The sequence below is a fragment of the Dromiciops gliroides genome, chromosome 3, assembly GCF_019393635.1.
Source record: "Dromiciops gliroides isolate mDroGli1 chromosome 3, mDroGli1.pri, whole genome shotgun sequence".
Lineage (NCBI taxonomy): Eukaryota > Metazoa > Chordata > Mammalia > Microbiotheria > Microbiotheriidae > Dromiciops > Dromiciops gliroides.
The window spans coordinates 347,407,625-347,428,754 of NC_057863.1; the positions used below are offsets into that span (position 1 = coordinate 347,407,625).

The following is a 21,130-nucleotide window of genomic DNA, read 5'->3' on the forward strand; positions in this document are numbered from 1 at the left end:
GCGAGCCACTCAATATAAAAAAAATACCTACAGACCAGCAATATTAGATGGGAGGAGATAGATACAATTCTAGTCTAATACCTCCTCTCAGAACAGAGTTGTCAGCTTCAACAATCCTCCTCTGTTTCTCTTTATTCAGTAATCAGTCTTCCATTGAGAGGAGTGGGCAAGATTCCACAGATACCTGTCCATTCTTACCTCGAGATGTTGACAACCAATGTGAGATGCAAATTTAGAAACATCTCCACTTTAAATTATTGGTCATATGGACTATTTGTGCCAGACCTGTGGTAGAGCTTTCTGAGCTGGTATTGGTCTGAATTGCTACAGTCCAGCACACTGTACCTTGACTCCCACATAGTGATGTCATTTGGGTACTCTTTCAGCACAAAGGACAACAACCATACGTACATCTTATATGGGCGGCACACTTTACTTGCAGTAATTAGCAGAGCCAGGATTAGAAGCAAGGTCCTGTGACTCTAAACCCAGGGCCCTTTCCGCTACACTGTGTTGTCCATATCCGTTTCTTCTCGTGTAACACTTTTCTCTATATATATGACCCCCTTTCTAGTAGAATGTAAGCTCCTTAAGAGTTAGATAGGTGGGTTGGTTTTTTTTTTTTCTTTGCTTTCCCAGTGTCTGTCACAACATCTTACAGGTGGTTGATTCCTCACAACTGTTTGATGAATTGAATTGAAACTTCACTGAGAAGAAACATTTCAATGGCAAATCAAAGACCACTGTGTCCTAAGGATAATGCGGCACTTTAACGAGGATGCATTGTCAAGTACCACGTAAAAGATACTGACCAGATCGACCATCTGTTGCAGCCAGTGATGTAAAAGAAAGGTATACACAAAATCTCAAAAGCTCTGGGGAAATACCTTTGGTAGCAGAGGTAGTGAAGATCAGCCATGGAAGATTTGTGCAAGAAACTCTGGGCCACGTTCCAAAACGTGGGGAGAAGGCACGGATGTGTTGGAATGGGACAAGCAATGTGCTCTGTTCAGGTGCGTATCCATCGGAGGAACATGGTGTGCTATTAAGTGTTAACATTTAAACCTATAGGGAAACTGAGGCTTGAGAGAGAGGCCTCGGTCAGGATCTCTCGGGCAGCTCTACCCAGCTTCAGATCCAGGAGGGCCAACCGAGAAACAATCCACGCGAGCCTCCCTAGCCGGGCTCCCGGGTATCAGCCGAGCCTTCGAGCGTCGCTCTCTGGGGGCCACCGGGGCCACCGTACTTGCCTGCGCCTCGCACTCCGCCATGAGTCGGCTCGGGCCCCTCCGAGGCGGCCGCCATTTTGGCACGGGGGTGGGGCCGGGGGCGGGAGCAAGGGGGAGGAGCGGCGTGGCGGGAGCCGGCGAGGAGGAGCGGAGGCCGCGGGGAGCTAGCTGGGTGAGGGGGCTCTTTGGACTGGGCCGAGGGCAGGTACCGGGCCCGCGGAGCTGCCGGGAAAGTGTCGTGGAAGAAAGGAGGAGGAAAGCAGTCGGGAATGGGGCGGGCGCTCGGGCTGGGAATCAGCAGCTCAGTCAGTCCCCACCCCCCCATCCTTCCAGCTCCCTCCTGCCCCTGCAGTCGGAGACCCCGGAATGCCCCGCCTTCCAGCCGTCTGCGCACCCTCTTCTTCCCGCATCCCTCCCTCTACCACCCCGACCTAGGGCCCCGCTTCTCCCCGGGACCTTCCCTCCGCCCGGGGGCAGCCGACCGACCGCGCCCACGGGGTGGGGGGTGGGACGAAGACGTGGGGGAGGGGAGGAGGCGAAAAGAGCTGGGAAACGAGTCTCGGTCTCGTCCGACCCCAGTCTGGGTGGGCGGCGCGCGCGGGGCCGGCTGCGCTGGTCCCCGCGTGGTCCGTCCCCTCCGCTCGCGAGGATGTTGCGCCGCTCCTGGGCCCCCGGGGACAAAGCTGGGTGCCAGCTGAGCATCTTAACTACCGCAAACAAACTTGGTCGCTAGCGGCAGTTCTTTAGAAGCTTTTGATAAGTAAGCAGACAGCCCCCCACCCCCCCCGTGGGCGTGGCTTTACACCCCTTAGTCCCTAGTAGGATTCGTCCACCCGGGGATTCTCCACAGACAACATAAGAAAGAAATATTAATCGTATTTTCTCATTCTGTCCAATTTTGAAATCCGTAAGACTCAAATCACACTAACTTATCTAGTATTCGGTATATTTCTTAGAAATATGTATTTCTAAATGTGATAATTTAACACGTATTTCTAAAACTTAAAAGTTTTAATTATTTTAGAAGTAACGATTGAAACAAAATCAGCATGAGGCTTTTTTTTTAATATAAAGTTATGGAGGGGAAACAATCTAGTTGCATGTAAGTTCAATGGGAATCTTGACAATACCGCGTGTTTTATTGAACCGAATTGTCAGGCAGAATGGGAAATGATGCTTACATCCAACTCTGAAACTTGGAGCACTTAGGTTTGTGTTGCGGTGGCACAGATTATTTTTTTCTTTTAAATTAGCGCCCATAGGTGAAACTACAAATAGTATTCATAAAGTCTCAAATTTTTGAGACTTTGTTAACACACACAGGAAATGAAATAAAACTTACTTTCCTATCCTGTCCATTTTAATTTTTAAAATCTTGCTCTCTCACACACACAAATGAAATAGATTGCTTTTCTATACTGCCTGCATTTTAAACACACACACACACATACACACACATAATAAAGTAGATTGTTTTCCTATCCTATCCACTTGATTTTTTTAAATCCTTGGGCTCATCCGCTACTTGATGTACTCCTTTGGATAAAGTAACATTTATTTCTAAAATTTAAATGTTTTAGAATAATTTAGAAATAACTAGATTGAAACTTAAAGAGTTTTGTTGTTTTAAATTTTATTTTTAAAATTTTTGTTGGTATCGTTTGTTTTCACATCAGTTTTAGCTATGAATATATCACTCCCCTACCCATCAAGCCATTCCATGTAACAATTTTTTTAAGAAAGGAAAGGATAACCAGCAGTACACCTATAGTACACCAACTGGGGATGTTCCATGTTACACCCTCATTATTCCCCCACATTTTCCTTGAAAGGTTAGATCTAGTAGTTCAGTCATTTCCAAACACCTTATGACCATATTTGTGGTTTTTCTTGGCAACGATACTAGAATGGTTTGCCATTTCCTTCTCCAGCTGGTGTACAAATGAGGAAAACTGACACAAACAGGGTTAAGTGACTTGCCCCAGGATACATTAACTAATGAGTATCTGAGGCCAGATTTAAATTCAGGAAGACTTGAACTCAGATGAGTCTTCCTGATTCCCACCCTGGCACTCTATCCACTTCACCACCTAGCCACCTAAAGATGGAGGTACATTTTCTCAGTTCTCCAAGACAAAGCTCTTAAGTTTCTTTGAAAAGTAAAAATCCTTAGATCCAAAGAAACAAAAGTATCAAATGTACAGATTTCAAGGCTTGCCTCTCATTCATTATTAATTATTGAAATGAGGAAAGTTAAGGTAATAACCATCGACTCAATTATAGGTCATATCCTGTTATTACAAACTTCAAAGAATATCCAAATTCTCATACTGTGTACTTCAAATGTCCTTGATATGAGTGTTGTATTTCCTCAACTGATTGATGGAGGACACAAGCCTTTCATTTTCATATTACTTTTGAGTTGCTGCCAACAAGTCTGATGGCTACTCTTGTGGTCATGAATCTCTCTGAATTTAAACTAGTCTGGTGCTGAAACAATAAACATCTGTTACCCTATTGGTATTTTGAATCTTTCCAGCATGGTAAAAACTCCCAGAAGTAGAAAGGACCTGGCACAGCCTTTTGGCAACTCAGAATTATTTACATGCCTTCATGAGGCATGAAGGAAAGAATATGAAATGCCTACAAAGGTAGGTTAGAGCCAGATTGTAAAGGATATTAAATACTAAAGGAGAGTAGGAAACTTCAGGAGCTTCTTGAACTAAAGAGTGATGTGGTCAAAGCTGCAATTTAGGAGGCAGATGGTAGAGTATAATGGATAGAGTGTTAGGCCTGTAGTCAGGAAGACTCACCTTGAGTTCAAATTTGGCCTTCAACATTTAGCTGTGTGCTTGTGGGCAAGTCACTGAACCCTGTTTGCCTCAGGTTCCTCTGATTCATTCACTTCTGCCTCTTAAATCCTTGGTTTCTTTGAAGTTTCAACTAGAATGCCACATTCTACATTAAATTTTTCCCGACCTACCCCACCTCTCCTGTTTCTAGGGCTTTTCCTGCTTGCCCCTTATTACCTTTGTGGTGACTAAAATATAATGTGTGGTCGGTCCCCTTACCTGCCTTCCATTGTGTGTGTGGGAGGGAGAACTAGCTACGGTTTACTTATAAATTCAGCAACAGTTTAGACTTTTAAGCATTTATTAAAGTATGTTAGGGGTTAGCAAAGAGAGAGAGAGAAAGCCAACTTCACCTAGCTATCCAAGAGACTGAATTCCCCTCAGTTTCACCAGAAGCCCCTCGTCAGAAGAGGGGCAGTCCCCACATACAGCTCCAAGCTAATTGGCTGGTAGCATTGAAGTCCATTGATTGACATGATTTAAAGGTCCCAGGATGACCTTAAAAACCTAAGAAAGGTCATCTCATGTCTTTTTCAACAGGGGGTATTGCCCTGGTTCTCACACCTTGTATTTATTTTACATACATACATATGAGTATGATCTCCCTCAGGGAAGATTATAAGCTCTTCGAAGGCAGGTACATGTTTGCTTTTTATCTTTGAATATATAGTGCCTAGCAAAGTAGCATACGGGAGTTCTGAATGCTTGATGATTGACTGGTTGGTTGATTTTGATGTTTTGCAGCAAATTAATCTTCCTGATTGCTTTGCTTGGGTGAACGTTAAAACTGATTTTTATTCCATGGAAATATAGCACTAGGGGAAAGGTAGTTAGCTTCTTTGGAAAAGGAAGCTACCTTGTATTTTCTATAAAGTAGATTAATAACATGTAAATAATTAGTGGCAAATAATATTTTAAATTGTTAATTTTTCTAATTAAATAAAAGAATTATTTTTGTTGTCATTCAGTCATGACTGACTCTTTGAGATACCATTTGGGATTTTCTTGGCAAAGATGCTGTATTGATTTGCCATTTCCTTCTCTAGCTCATTTTACAGATGGGGAAACTGAGGCAAACAGGGCTAAGCGACTTACCCAGGGTCAGAGAGCTAGGAAATGTATGAGGCCAGATTTGAACTCAGGAAGATGAGTCTTCCTGACTTCAGTCTTATCATTCTATCCATTGCACCACCTAACTGCCCCCCAAAGAATTATTATCTGTATTTTTTAAGAAAAACATTTTTTTAATCAAAAGAAATGATGGGTGTGAGGTTGAGGGGGACTTGAAATAAGCTAGGCTCCTGAGTTTGTATTTTATTCCATAGGCAGTTGGGAGCCACTGAAAAATTTTGAGCAGGGGAAGGCTAAATTGGAGAAGCAAGGGTAGGGAGGGCAGTCAGACTTTTACAGTAGTCCACACAAAAGTTGAAGAGAGTCTGAACTGTGGTTAGTGGCTGTATAAGAGGAGAAAAAGGTGATGAATTCAAGATAAATTGTGCCTTCTTGAAGAAGGTAGCACGTAGGCTAAGACTGGAAGGTTCCCAGGAGAAGTGAGAAGGACTAGCATTTTCCCATGATTAAGTTTTAGACAGGTAGATTTTCTCAGTCTTGCCAAAATGACCTCTTTCGGTATATAATAACCAAGAGATTGAAGATTTGGTGTCAGTTGCATAGTGATGAGCCAAAGACCATGATAAGGATGAAAGGCAGGTTCAGGAAGGAATGAGGCAAAAGGACTTTGATTAGAGGATTTCAGAGTTCAAGATGTTGGAGTACTTCCATGGCCTGAATTCAAATTATAAGATTCCTAGTGATTTAAACTCATTAAAGATTGGTAAATTATCTTGCCATAGACTCCCTTATCTTAAATTTCAATTCCCTTTTAAATACTTTCACTATCCATTCCAGTACAAATTTGTTGAAAAATCATTTGAGAAAAAATAATATAGTTCTGCCACCTTTTCATCATCTGTTATCATCCCATGGTGGGGTTCATGCTCTGCTACTCTGTAGTCCTTGATTATTCCTATCAATCACCTTCTTTGTGCCTATTCTTGAACTGATGTTTAAAGGCAATGGTCTTATCCTTTGATCTTTCCCCTCTGACAACACAGCAAGAAAAAACCTTTTTGTATTTATTACATGTTGTGTCCCCATAGCTTTTGAGTCATGATAGCCATTGTAATTAAATCATCGTTATGAAAGTTCTATGATTTTTTTGAGGGGGGCAATGAGGGTTAAGTGACTTGCCCAGGGTCACACAGCTAGTGCCAAATGTCTAAGGCTGCATTTGAACTCGGGTCTTCCTGAATCCAGGGCCGGTGCTTTATCCACTATGCCACCTAGCTGCCCCCAAGTTCTATGATTTTCACAGAATATACCTAAAACTGTAATTTGTTACTCACCATGAAATGGAAGTTAAAAGGCTAACAGAACTTTTGCTATAAAGACGTCAACTTGAAAATAAAAACGCTTAATTTTAATAATTTTTCTTACCTGTTAGGATAGGTTTAAATTTGTATGATGAATTTTTAATTTGAAGGCTTTCCTTTTGGCTTTTATAGTCTCATCTTCCTTTGTATTATTCTGCATCATCAGTGAAATCTGGTGATTTAATACATATAGTGATTTTGTAAAGAGAATAATAACATAAAAGTTGGGAGGTGTAGGTACATTTTACTTATAGTTTAGTAAGACTTTAGGTGGACAAGTTGCTTAATCCCTCTTTGAATCCATTTCCTCAACTGTTAACCAGTGGATTTTAGACTAGATGAATTTTAAAAGCCCTTTCAACTCTAAAATTCTGTAATTCTCTTACATTTGATTATCTCCTGTCTAGTTTGTTATATAGAACACAATAGGAGATAATATAACCAGAAACATTTTGTAAGCTGTAAAGTTCTTAATGTATATAAGGTGGTATTACTAGTTAGGTCATAGTGATTACTACTTACTCTTGAGTTCAGCCTTTTCAATGAAAACACTTTTCACATATGCCCTGACTTTGGAAACACAGACATCTTGGGAATAATGTCTTATAAATAATAATATAGAGTTGTACTTTACTGAGGACCTACCAGGCATAATTATAATAAGCATTTAACTTTTCCCCATACTGTAGGTTCTAGAAGTAAGAGATGGTAATAAAATGCAGAATTCTATTAAGATTCCATTAGAATGTAAATGCTTTGAGAACAGTTGTTGTTGTGATTGTGGCAATGATTGTCGTTGTGGTTGTATCCCCAACAGTGCCTTATTATTTAGTCAATGCTTAATAAATGTTTGTTGTATAAGTTGGAAAATAAAAACACTTGAAATTTTAAATTATGACAATTTCCTTTTTAGCTGGGCCTCCAACAAAGAGAAGCAGAGGGTAATTCACTTTTTCAGTGACTTGTGGACACTATTTTGTGTAGACACCAAAATTAATATTGTCAGAATTATTCAGATTAACAGTAGGGATTGTAGAACAATGTATGTTCTACATACATGCATTCTGTATGCTTTTATGATTACAAGAAACCCTATTTTGGAGGGATGAGTCCAATGATTCTAGGAATAGAAAAGTCTTTTAATCTGCTAATGACACAAAGATCAGTGGGCAAATGGGGATTTATTTGTTTGCTGGACAAAATACTTTGGACTTTTGTTTTTCTGAAGCTTTCCTTTTTCTTTGCTTTTTATATTCTTCTTAAACAAGGGGGAAAACCTCTTTTAGCTGCCAATTTCTCCTTAATATTTCTCTTAAGCACTTTATATCTAATTGTCTCCAACCAAGATGGGCTGATCAGCTTCTTTTTATGTTAAAAGAAAAGTAGGGACATAAAGGTTATGATGTAGATTTCATATTAGGGCAGCATGCAGAAGTAAGTAACCATTGAACCCGTGCTGGTTTGACTGTGTACACTAGCAGTCCTGAATCTGTGAATCTGCAGAATTTACTGAATTCTCATTTCTATTGGGATATATATGTGGCAATAATTCATCAGAAAGTAAATTTGACTAAGGCCAATAGGTCACCATTCTAGGATTCTAGGTTCTGGCTCTGCTTCTACCTTGCTTTGTGACATTTAAATTACTTAACCTTTCTGAGCCTTGTTTTCTCCCCTCTAAAATTAGAAGATTGGATTAGATAAGTCTAAATGTCCCTCCCACATCTAAATGACTGAAATTACTATGATACTTGAAAAAAATTCTTATAAATTTTAAACAAGGACAGGAAAAGGTATAATTGGACATACTTTGCACAATTTAGATTATGGATTAGAAATTAGAGATGGCAATTCTATGATATGTAAAAGTTCTCTTTGTAAACTATACAGGCCCAAATGGATGGATAACAAAAGTACTTAGTAGTTTAGAGATCTTTGCTGCTCTCAATATTTCTTTGCTGCAATTCTGCTTTTCTCTCTCCTGGCTGCTAATTGGATTAAAGGCTGTTTTGATAACTATGGCATCCCAAGATGAGATTGCTCTCTTTGAAGATGAAGTAAGGTAAATAGCTTTCATTGCAATATAAAGTAGGATGTGAAAAAAATAAGAATTGTTACGTTGTTATGGGCATCCAGAAAAGATATATGTCTGTTATTCTGTTGTTATAGTAATAAACGTATTCATTTATATATATAATTAAAATCTGTTTTATAAAGCTGTGTTTTTAATGTTATATTGATCATACCCATTTATAAATTTACTATGAATATAAACAAACTATCGGCACAGGTCTAGAAGTAATGTTATAAATTCACACATACTATATCAAAAGTTTGTGGTAAACTATACTTCATTTTTAAAAAACAAATTGGTCAAAAAGTTTCTGTAGATACATATTTTTAATTGTTTGAATTTTGAATATAGCATTAATTTTTCTTCAGTTTATTACTCTCTTTAAGTCAAATGTAGATTATCAGCATAATAAAACATGATAATAAACTTACCATCTTGAATTAGAAGACTAAAAAATTTTATAGTAGTTGAACCAATGTAGGAGAACACAGAATTCAGATGTACTTGTATTTTAGTTTTAAAACAACTGACCTTACAAAGCTGTATCCTGGAGCAGGGTGTTCTTTCTCTTCAGGAGTAATAGATTTTTAATCCTATTAAAACAAAATAGGCTTTGTTTGGAATTAAAGAACTATAATCATGTGCCTAAGTAGTTTGTATCTTAAAGGAAGACTGGATGTAATAGAAAAAAGTTATATTTGGATAATTATTAGTCAGTTCTTGGAATCCATCTCTCCTTAACATGCAGTAATAACAAGTTCATTTTAAAGCCAGGTATTTTCTTTTGTGGTGGAGGATTTTGTTATTTGGTTATAATTATTTTTAACATCATAAAAATTGCTTTGTTTCATTCCCTTAGATCTTGTTACAACCACTTAGAAACAATGACTGATCTTGTAGCAGTTTGGGATGTTGCCTTAAGTGATGGTATTCACAAGATTGAATTTGAACATGGGACCACTTCAGGAAAACGTGTTGTGTATGTAGATGGAAAGGTAGGAAGAAAACCTATATCTTGTTTATAAATGTAATATGTATGTGTGGTTTATACTTAAAGCTGAATTCAGAAAATGTCTTTCTTTTTCAGATATCTGGCTTGTTTTACAATGCTTTAAAAAGATTAATGATTGTTATAAACTCACTGATCATAATTTCTAGCATTAGTTCATTGAGATGAATTTCACAGCTTGTATGATTATATTTAATGTTTAACCAGTTCTTGCTAGTTATCTACCTATACATTGGTTAGTTTAAAATTGTGGGCACCAGTGAATTTCAGCTCATCTTCCCTAGGACAGAATTGTTTCCTTAACACAAGAATGGTAAAATAGTAATACCTTCCCCTCTGGGAACCTGGGGTTATATTTAAGACATTTTTCACCTTTAAGAACTATGATTCTATGAATTTTAGATCATTCCACAATTTTGGGGCCAGTAATTCACTTTGGTTAGCTAGGCATTTGTCCATTCTAGTATTTTCCCCCCACTGGTCTTAATTTTTACTTGTCTTACATTGTTCTTTGTTTACCACATTTTCTGTTACAATTTTTTTAAGCATTTGGGAAGGGGTTTTGTTTGCCATCTCCCCTTCTAGTCCTCTGCACTCACCCATCCCAGAACAGATCTTTGTGTCCTGTGACTTTGGGAGAGACAGAGAGAGGCTTTTGTGTAGTTCCTGGATACAAGAAGAGATATTTTAGAAAAGAGATAGACATCATCAGCCCTCAGAACAAACCCCACCCCTCGTCCCCCAATAGAAAACTAAAAGTGTCCCTTTCAGCAACTGAAGAAGCACTTCAGGTCATTTTCAAGGAGATGAGCAAAGATAATGTCTTTGGGATAAAGCAGGTGCAAGGGGTCTCTTAACTAGAACTGAATATATCATTCTAGTATTTTCTTCTTATTCTGCTTTTCTATTTTACTACTTAGGAAGAGTTAAGAAGAGAATGGATGTTCAAACTGGTGGGCAAAGAAACATTTAGTGTTGGAGCTGCAAAAACAAAAGCTACGATAAACATAGATGCAGTCAGTGGTTTTGCTTATGAATATACTCTGGAAATTGATGGGAAAAGTCTCAAGAAATATATGGAGAACAGATCAAAAACAACAAATACTTGGGTTTTACGTTTGGATGGTACAGATTTTAGAGTTGTTTTAGGTAAATTTGTTTTTCTTCTATAACATCTGTTAATCATTTCTAGTATTTTTTGTGTTTCAGATGGTTTAAATCTTTTATGTTTAACTTGGTTTTTCCTCTTAAGCATTAACACTTTCATGAAAACAATGAATAAGGATAACCAAAATAGACCAATTTAAATTTTTTTAGATTCCTTCTAATATGTCAATTCTAAAGGATTTTTTGGAGGGCGGGGTAATGGGGGTTAAGTAACTTGCCCAGGGTCACCCAACTACTGTCAAGTGTCTGAGGTTGGATTTGAACTCAGGTCCTCCTGAATCCAGGGTCGATGCTTACACCTAGCTGCCCCTAAAGAGAATTTTTTTATATGAATGGATGAGTATTTTTAACTTATTTGAAGTCTGAGTATGTATAGTGAATTGTTAGGAACACATGGAACCATGGTTTTAAGGAAGGAAATACCATTAGTGAGACTTCTTTATCAATTCTATCTTGGCATTCCCTACTAAAACTGTTTTTTTGTTGTTGTTTTTTGTTTTTTTGCAGAGCAATGAGGGTTAAATGACTTGCTCAGGGTCACACAGCTAGTAAGTGTCAAATGTCTGAGGCCGGATTTGAACTCAGGTTCTCCTGAATCCAGGGCCAGTGCTTTATCCACTGCGCCACCTAGCTGCCCCCCCCCCCACTAAAACTATTAGAAATAGTTTTCCCATGAATGTGTGCTTTATTATTTATTTGTGTTCCAAGAGTTTTGTCAACCTGAAATCATTAGCTTTGGCAATAGTGTATATTGGGAATTTATACCTAATAAGACTTACTGTCTCCTGTCAAATGAAAATAATAATAGCACCTTCCTCACAGGATTGATGTGAAGATCAAATATGATAACATATATAAAGCACCATATGATAACATATATAAACCTTAAAAGTGCTACATAAATGCTAGCTGTTATTAGTTATTATTGTTGAAAATAATCTCACTGACCCTTCTTTGAAAATAGGGGAATTATTTAAACAAAAACATTTACTGTTTGTACTTGAATTGAATTATCACTTTCAAGGCCTTTTTGTTTTTGTTTTTGTTTTTGTTTGTTTGTTTGTTTTTGCCGGGCAATGGGGGTTAAGTGACTTGCCCAGGGTCACACAGCTAGTAAGTGTCAAGTGTCTGAGGCTGGATTTGAACTCAGGGAGTCCTGAATCCAGGGCCGGTGCTTTATCCACTGCACCACCTAGCCACCCCCTCAAGGCCTTCTTTGAAAATGAGTATTCATTTTATTAAGTATAGAGAATGATAACATATTTTCACTACATTAAGGAAATTTTAGGTCAGACAAATATGCAAAACATTGTTGTCTAAATGGAAAGTAGCTAAATCAGGGACTTACTTTGTTTATTAGGTAAAGGAGTTTTGTTTTGTTCTTTTCCCCTAGATCCAAACCTAAGCATGTTGTAAGGAATATATGAGCTACTAATTGAAAGTACTTTGGAAATCTAAAAAATACTATGTAAATGTCAGCTCTTATTGTTATTATTATCATTATATGTGGTACTAGGGGCTGGGATATAAAGATGGAAACATAAGCATCCCTACTGTCAAGCACTTACTTTCTATTGTGGGGCAAGGGTGGGGATGGAACAGAAGTTTATTTTAGGAATATGTCAGGGCTCAAATTTTCAGTAACATAAAATCTGCTGATAGACCATATAGGGAACACATTTTCATTCCTCAAACTTTGTTCCCTATGGAAAGACATTTCTTTTCTTTTTTTGGCAGGGCAATGAGGGTTGGTTAATTGACTTCCCCAGGGTCACACAGCTAATGTCAGGTGTCTGAGGCTGGATTTGAACTCAGGTCCTCCTGAATCCAAGGCCAGTGCTTTATCTACTGTACCACCTAGCTGCCCCCTGGAAAGACATTTCTGAGGAAAATCTTGCAGAGTTTTCAAATTCTGATTGTTCTATAAATTTCATATTGGTATTGTCCGTATGTAATGATACCACCTTTCTCCTCTTATACTTATTTCCTCCTCCTCCCCAAACTAGTAGACTGAAAGTATGCAAATATTTGTTTGAAACAAGTATTCTTTGGGTCCCCACATGAACATCTTGAAAATGCTGAGTGGAAATATAGGCATAAGGTACTATATTTGCAAATTTCTTTTTTAGACCACTGATATTTTTTGGGGGGGCAGGACTGTAACACATGGGCTGATGTCTATAATGACCTTGAATATTAAGGGATTGTGGATCAATTAATTGGAATAAAAATAGTCTGCCATAAAGAAAAAAATGCTTTAAATCATTGACATTTAAGCAGTATCGGTCATTGAAGATGAGACATAACATATAGACTAAGGGAAGATTTAAATCCTTAACTTATTTAAACAGTGTGTGCTATTATTAAAGATGATACAGAATTTTAAAAAGAATTTCTGTCATTTAGCTATTTTGTTATATATTGTAATAAGAGCATTTGTAATAAGCAGGTTGGATTAGATTATCCCTAAATCTATGACTCTTATGATTTTATGTTAGATGTCCTTACAAAATTACTAACCCTAGATTGACTTTTAATTTTCCAGGAGTTATTTTTGTTCATAGGTTCCATTCCTTCCTTTTTACCTGCTTTTTAATATCTCACTACTCAGTAGCAACTCCACCAGAGCTTCAGAAGAGGAAGTAAAACACAAATCACTCAGTTCTACTATTTGTTGCTCTGGAAAAGAATCTGTTAGATTAAAAGGCTGAAAGTTATTGGCCAAGATGAGGTTTGAATTTTCCTTGGATTTCACTTATGTATGTGCTTTGTTTCCCCACTGCTTCCCCTAGGAAACCTGAAAAAATTTAGTCTAGGACCTATGTTTTGGTAATGTCTTCTAGCAGATTTTCAAGGAATACTACTAGATAATGAAGGAATAGGTTAGAGTACTCTTATGTAAGCTTTTAACATGAAAGCCACATACATTGTGAGGTATCTACTAATAGCTGGAGTACTTATTAACATTTAATTTTCTGTTTAAAAAATCAGGAAGATGCAAGGAAATCTTCATTTTTCGGTTCTCATAAACTATTCAAAATCAGCAGTATAGTGAAATATTTATGGTGGCAAAAGGAAACCTTAATGTGGCATACTAGTATATTGTATGTAGTATACTAGTATTAAACAGGCCAGCTCAGAATTCACTTCCTGCAGGAGCATCAACTTAAGATTATCTAAGAAAGGACAGAAGTATAAACCATAAATAGAATATTATCTGGGAATCTCCCATTTATCACAGAATGGGTTTGAGATCATAATACTTTAAATGTTATTGGATGAGTTAAGAACATTTATGCTTATATTTTGTGGTACTAGAACACTATTAATTTAATTATAGGGATGTAGGTACCCTGAGTAAACCATTCAGATCATAGTAAGCTTTGATTCTTTTTAACAGTGTTTTCCAAATTGGGATATACAAAACCCAAAGGAATTCAAAAAGACTCTTCTTTACACATTGTGACAAATTGAACTTTCCCTACAGCTCTAGATTCAGTGCCTTCCTTCTTCTATCCCTGGTTCTCTCTCCCTGTATATGCCTTTCTCCCAGAATCAATGAACCTTACTCTAATTCCTTAATACTATTGAGAATACTATTTGAGATTAACTTTAGTTATGATTTGTTTACAGGGTGAGTTATGTCCCTATCCTACCTCCATAATAGCTGAGCATTGTTGTTTGGTATACTTAGCCATTTTTTACTTCTTTATTAGTATGGTTAGGGTGTATGGCCTCTCCACTGACATAATAACTTTCCTACCTTTATATACATAACAATTTTCATGAGTGGTTTTAAGACTTTCCTTCCCACTTCACCCTCCCCTTCCCCAAATATAGACTCATGCCTAGTTGTGAACTGTGGGAAATTTAGGAATTTACATTATGCCTCTGAATAAAAATTAAAATGGGAACCACCACTAATATAGCATGTCAGTCTTTGTCATTTACTGAGCACTCAATACGTTCAGAGTTTCAGGTATGTATTTTCCCTCCAAATACTGCCGTTTTAAAAAAAAATTACCTAAACTAAATTATTCTGACACTTGATCAGGGTAATTAAAATTAAAACTTCAGGGGCAGCTAGGTGGTACAGTGGATAAAGCACCGGCCCTGGATTCAGGACTCCCTGAGTTCAAATCTGGCCTCAGACACTTGACACTTACTAGCTGTGTGACCCTGGGCAAGTCACTTAACCCTCATTGCCCCACCCCCCAAAAAAAGTTAAAGCTGAAATTCTCTTTATCACTTGCTCATTATCATGCTATTTTTTTGTCAGCTTATATTACCAGGGTCTCTAGGTGGAGAATTTTTTTTTTCTGGGAAGCAGTTTTTTAAAAAAATATTCACTGATGTTAAAAGACATTCTGGGGGCAGCTAGGTGGCGCAATGGATAGAGCACCAGCCCTGGATTCAGGAGGACCTGAGTTCAAATCCAACCTCAGACACTTAACACTTACTAGCTGTGTGACCCTGGGCAGGTCACTTAACCCCAGTTGCCTCACCAAAAAAAAAAAAAAAAAGACATTCTGGGGGCAGCTAGGTGGTGTAGTGGATAAAGTGCTGGCCCTGGATTCAGGAGCACCTGAGTTCAAATCCAGCCTCAGACACTTGACACTAGCTGTGTGACCCTGGGCAAGTCACTTAACCCCCATTACCCCGCAAAAAAAAAGAAACACAAACAAAAGACATTCTTCCAAGAAAATTCATTCTAGGCACACATTAATTTGCATTTCTTTCTTCCTTATAGATAGCATTTTTAGCCTTTATTGTGATTTTATGGTTTCTTAGGACCATGATATTATTTTAAAGGTTGTTTTGTTTTTATCTATGAATAAAGCATAAACACTTACAATTTCTTTAATATTTAGATGACTGTCAAAGCCATGAAAAGCTGGTGAGTATTATAGTAAAAGGGAATATTGTGGAAGGAATTTTTACAAAACAATAGAGTGGTATGATTTTTCTGAAATACTATTGTTAAAGATCATTCTAACATTAACTTATTAAAATAGACAGTCTTTTCCTTTCTTGTTGCTTACAGAGAAAGACACTATGGATGTTTGGTGCAATGGTAAAAAATTGGAGACAGCAGTAAGTAGTTGTTTTGGTAATACCTAGATTCATGCTTTGTACATAATTGGCATTGAAATGTTCTTGATGTTTCAAAAAACAAGCTTTCCCAGACATAGGTATTATGTAACTAATTAAGGCCTGATAAGGGTATTTTTTTTTAAAGTGTGAAGTCATCCAGATATTCAACTTACGGTGCTTTTCCTTAGGTAGTAACTAGAAAGACATTAATGTGGAAATAATATGTAATGGAAACAATGTGGCCTATCTTCTTGACCTACTTTATACAGATTCTCCTGCCATTTGTGAAAATAATTACTCGGGTATTTTACAACAAAAATCCATATTACACTCTACAGAATAAAGTCAAAGACTTAGTTACGTCTTGGCAAGGACCCTTGGAAATAGATAATACATATAGACACAAAATAAAGCATTTTAATAAAATAAAAAAGATGATATGATAAAATTGATCATATGATCAGTTTTAAAGCTGAAAGGGACCTTAAATGCCACTGAGTCTAACACCCTCATTTTACAGATAAGGAAGCTGAAACTAAGAGAGGATAAGTGACTTGCCCAGGGTCACATAGTTTGTAAACATGAGACAATATTTGTATTTTAATCTTCTTGACTGCACCACTACACCCTCTAGCCCACTTAAGGGTTATAAATTATAGTTGTGTTCAGTTAGAGTTTTGTGATTGGGGGTGCAGAGAAAGAAAAGGCAAAAAAGAGTCTGAAATGGTCAGGCTATCGGGAAAATCTGCAGAAAATGGAGCAGAAATTGAAAGAAGATAGAAAACAAACATTCTTGGGATAGAAAGCAGTATGAGGACTAGAAGTGAAATAGCTAAATGAGAAGTTTTAAGCGGTGTTAAATGTACTAATTTAGGCAAATTTGTTTAGGCCCATTTTATTCCACCTGCTAATCCTAAGTCCCTAACTGCTTGCCCTGTGGTTGCAGTGGGTAAAAATGGGTGCCAGAAATATTTAAAGGCAAGAGAGTGCCATTATTGGATATGTGTAGATTTTGTATGAATAGGTTTACATTTGGCATAAATAAGTATATATTTGGTATAAATAGATATTAGAACTTATTCATTTATCTGCCAGTGAGAAAGAAAGAGGAGCAAATGGTGTAGCATGTTCCAGGAATTGAGGTTGATCTGCTGAAGAGGCATCTCCTTATATCCAAATAGCAAATATGTTCCACTCATTGGTTTGGACCCATGACTTCATCAGTATAGGGAACTCTGAGTGAGGAAACCTCTACTACCAATAATGATCAGTAACTGCTCTGTGGCTTCTGGTTTTAGAGTTACCTGGGACACTGAGAGGTCATATAGATAGTGGTGTCTGAGGCCGGCCTTGAATCTATTTCTTCCTTACTTTAAGGCCAGCTATAGCCACCATACCAAGCAACCTCTCTTCTCATTCCAGTGATTAGGATGGTTATTCTCAATAATTTTAATCACCTCCTTTACGGTTACATCAGTCCTTTTTACTAACCAACTGTATTGTAGTTAATTTTTTTATATGATTGATCCCTATTGTACTTCTAAACATTCCATTTACCTGTGTAAGGAAATTTGCATTCTTGACTGTCAAGGTCTCTGTTGGAAATCCTAACTGAAAAAAAATTTTTTAAAAAGAAAGAATATCAATAAAGCCTTAGTTATTACTAGCAGAGGAAAGTGGCATTGCTTTACATTATTTTGTAGCATAGACTATTTATTCCTATTTCCACTCTATGAAAACCATTTCTTTTATAATGAGTAGAGGTTATTCGTATTCTTCTTTGGTGCTCTTCCCTAGCCCCTTGACTTATTTAAAATTAATCCAACCTCTGTTGTATTTTCCTAGTAGAAATTCTTTAACAATAGATTTCTGGTTTTGTCAGTCCTCATATAATCCAAAAAAGGCAAATTATGAACTAATTCACTTCTTTTTTGGACAATCATTTGCCAGTGGAATTACCAAGATGTCGTTTATGAAAGGCCAGAATGTGCAAAAATCCCATTTACATGTCTATTTTGTTAACCAGAAAAATTAACAATTTGGATATGCTGAGACTACATATTATACCCAAAGTTGCATAGTAAAGAAATGGACAATAAATCCTCATGCTTTATGTATGTTACAACAAATATTAATGTGATAATCACAACTGAGGATAATAAGCCAAAAGCAAAGGCTTAGAATAGTCAATAGAGATTTTTCACATTAAGATAATCTCCATTTTCTAGCCACAATGCCAAAATTAGCTGATAAATTGCACATTCTCAAAATAGACAGTCATGATGCTGCTGAATCAGTATCAAAATCTGAAGTGCAGATGAATATCAGTATAAGTAAATTGTTCTTCCTTAACAATAAGAAGATGCTTACTTGTTCAGTCGATAAGTTGAAATCTAATGTTCTATCCAAAATGTGGTGGTTTTTCTAGATACGAGCATAAGAATACTCAAGTTACTTCAATGTTTTCATTACATTATGACCCAAATTTTAAGTCATTTTTTATAACTTGATTGCTTATGAATTTCAACATCGGGCTTTTCCAACCTTATCAGGATGGGCATAGGTTTAAGGTGGTGTGAGAATGAGAATTCAGCCATGTAGGCATATGGATAGAATAATTGTAGCATTAAATTTCTGAAAATAATACAAAGGTCTTCCTGATGCCTTTGTAGATTTCAGGAAGAAGATGGAATGGATAGCTAATAAGTTAGATAACAATAAAAGGATGGAAAAAATCTTGGAAGGCTAGAATGATGAGCCCAATCTAATAGGATGAAACTTAATAATTAGGCTTATATCTATAAAATCCTGAGTTTGGGTTAAAAGCAGCTGCATGATTACAAGATGAAGAAAGCCTAGCTGGACAAGCAGTTATTCAAATGAAAAAAAATAAAACAAAACACCTGAGGTTTCTGCTAAACTACAAGCTTAGTGTGGGTCAACATCATGACATGACATCCACAAAAGCTAATGCCATTTTTGCCTGTATTAATAAAAGAATCTTAAGAAGGGAAATGATAATCCCACTGTACTTTCTGGAGGTGTCCAATTCTGACCTTTATCCAGTTCTAAAAGCAACATGTTAGGAAGGATATTAATGACTTGGAATGCATCATCTATAGGAGTATCCCTGGATGGTGAAAATATTTGAAACAACAACAATAATAGTAATAGTAATAACAATAACAATAATAATCCACTCACAAGCCTCTTAGGAGGTTTGGTTCAGGAATGGAAATATTTAGTCTAGAAAAGACAAGGGGGGGAAACATGATCACCATCTTCAGGTATTTGGAAGAATGATTGGACTCCTTTGCTTGGCCACCAAGGGCAATTTTTAGCTTAACATTAGAAAGAACTTATTAACAAATGGTGTTGTCCATGAGTGGAATAGGAAGTCTCAAGAGAAAGTATATTCCCCATTAGGTGTTCAAACAGAGGATGAAAACTTGTTGGAGATGTTATAGAGAGGATTCATATTTCAGGTATGGGTTGGGCTATGAGACCTTGGAGGTCCCTTCTGATTGTATGATTCTTGGGTTTGCACGGCCATTTTGATCGCCCAGTACCTTAGCAAAATCCATTACCTGTCTACTTGAAAAATTATTTGTTATATATTACAGTGTAATTACATTTTCTTATTTCATTTTATTATCTCAAAACTTTGAGTATTAATATGCATGTAAGAGTACATAATTATAGCTGGTGATTGATTTCACTTGGACCTTTAAAATATATTTTTTCAAGGGCAGCTAGATGGCGCAGTGGTTAAAGCACCGGCCCTGGATTCAGGAGTAACTGAGTTCAAATCCGGCCTCAGACACTTGACACTTATTAGCTGTATGACCCCGAGCAAGTCACTTAACCCCCATTGCCTGCCCCCCCCCAAAAAAAGGTATTTTTTCTAAGAGTTGAGAAAGATAAGCATATTGGAAGTATAGAAATGGTTAATTTATGTTACAAAGTTAACAACAGGTAAACTCAATTATAAACCTTTACTCTTACTATCTATTTTTAAATAGCTTATTTTTGTCAATAATTTCAATGTTTATGAATACTCAAGTGAAAAAACTAACTTTTTTCTCTTTCTTTTGCTGCTCTAGGGTGAGTTTGTAGATGATGGAACTGAAACTCACTTCACCATTAATAATCATGAATGTTATATAAAGGCTGTCAGTAGTGGAAAGCGAAAAGAAGGGATTATTCATACTCTGATAGTGGATGATAAAGAAATTGCAGAGACTTTTCAGTGACCACCTGTTTATGAATTTGATACTCACAAAGTAAAAAAAAATCAGGGATTTTAAATTACTGTGGCAATTTAATTTGTATTTCCCCATACATTTAGTCTATACTATTCTTATTTTCTAGTTATATGAAATTAATGTTCTGTTTGAGGCACAGAGGAAGAATTGATTATGTGTAACCTTAGATAATTCAAATTATTTTGTAAATAATGTAAAATCTTATATAACACTGAGTAAAAGAAAAGATGTGGACTAAAATAGCAAATGTTTTAAAGTGGGGAACTTTCACTATAATAAACTGCAATAAAATTGGTGCTGATTTTTTTTTTAAGAAACTGATAAACATCTTTCAGCTCTTGAAGATAGGTACTGTTTATTTGAGTTTAAAACAGTTGGAACATGGTGGAATTCTATTCTCATTTTTAACCAATTAAATTAATATTTTCTTAATATTTTTCATAGCAGGGAATATCTAATGTTATCAGTATCTGATTTTAATAAAAATTGTTGAAATTCAGTTGTAGTTTATCCACTTTATGAATTATGCATGATACGTGATGAAAACAGGTGACACAATTAGGGCAAAACCTATTGCTTTAGATGAAGTTCCAGAGTATTAGAAGTAGGTTCCAAAACTGCTTATTAGGAACTCTGCTCATAAAGTTACTAAATTGGGCACACCCTTTAATTCAGTGATACCACTATTAGATCTGCATCCCAAGGAAATCAGAGGAAGAGAAAAAAGACCCACATGTGAAAAAAATATATAAGAACTCTTTTTGAGGTGGCAAAGACTTGGAAACCAAGGCAATACCCCTCAATTGGGGAAGAACTGAACAAAATTATGATATATGCATGTAATGGAATACTATTGTGTTCTAAGAAATAATGAAAGGGAGACTTTCAGAGAAACTTGGGAAGATTTATATAAACATATGTAAAGTGAGCACAACCAAGACAACAATTTATACAATAACAACACTATAAAAACAAAGACTTAAGAACTCTGATCAATGAAATTATCAA

The 21,130-nt window shown here is 36.6% G+C and overlaps 1 protein-coding gene across 4 annotated transcripts; it reads left to right on the plus strand.

The window, feature by feature from the left end:
* The first annotated feature begins 905 nt into the window (after window positions 1-905).
* Window positions 906-20,580, plus strand: FAIM (Fas apoptotic inhibitory molecule). 4 transcript variants are annotated; one of them, XM_043995285.1, is made up of 7 exons: window positions 1,362-1,401; window positions 7,427-7,454; window positions 8,517-8,575; window positions 9,447-9,582; window positions 10,517-10,745; window positions 15,808-15,857; window positions 19,961-20,580. In XM_043995285.1, the coding sequence occupies exons 3-7, from the start codon at window positions 8,532-8,534 to the stop codon at window positions 20,108-20,110; spliced, it is 609 nt and encodes a 202-aa protein (XP_043851220.1). In that variant the 5' UTR covers window positions 1,362-1,401; window positions 7,427-7,454; window positions 8,517-8,531; the 3' UTR covers window positions 20,111-20,580. The 4 variants fall into 4 exon arrangements, with proteins under 4 accessions (XP_043851218.1, XP_043851219.1, XP_043851221.1 ...); XM_043995283.1 differs by lacking the exons at window positions 1,362-1,401; window positions 7,427-7,454 and adding an exon at window positions 906-1,013; XM_043995284.1 differs by lacking the exon at window positions 7,427-7,454 and having other exon boundaries at window positions 1,357-1,401.
* The last annotated feature ends 550 nt before the right edge of the window (window positions 20,581-21,130 follow it).

What these genes read in the sequence shown, in the direction of transcription:
- FAIM (XM_043995283.1), top strand. Translation starts at nt 918, where the DNA reads ATGGAAGATTTGTGCAAGAAACTCTGGGCCACGTTCCAAAACGTGGGG. An exon ending in TTGTGTATGTAGATGGAAAG is followed by an intron (nt 9,583 to 10,516) that starts GTAGGAAGAAAA and finishes TTTACTACTTAG; the next exon opens with GAAGAGTTAAGAAGAGAATG. An exon ending in AGATTTTAGAGTTGTTTTAG is followed by an intron (nt 10,746 to 15,807) that starts GTAAATTTGTTT and finishes TGTTGCTTACAG; the next exon opens with AGAAAGACACTATGGATGTT.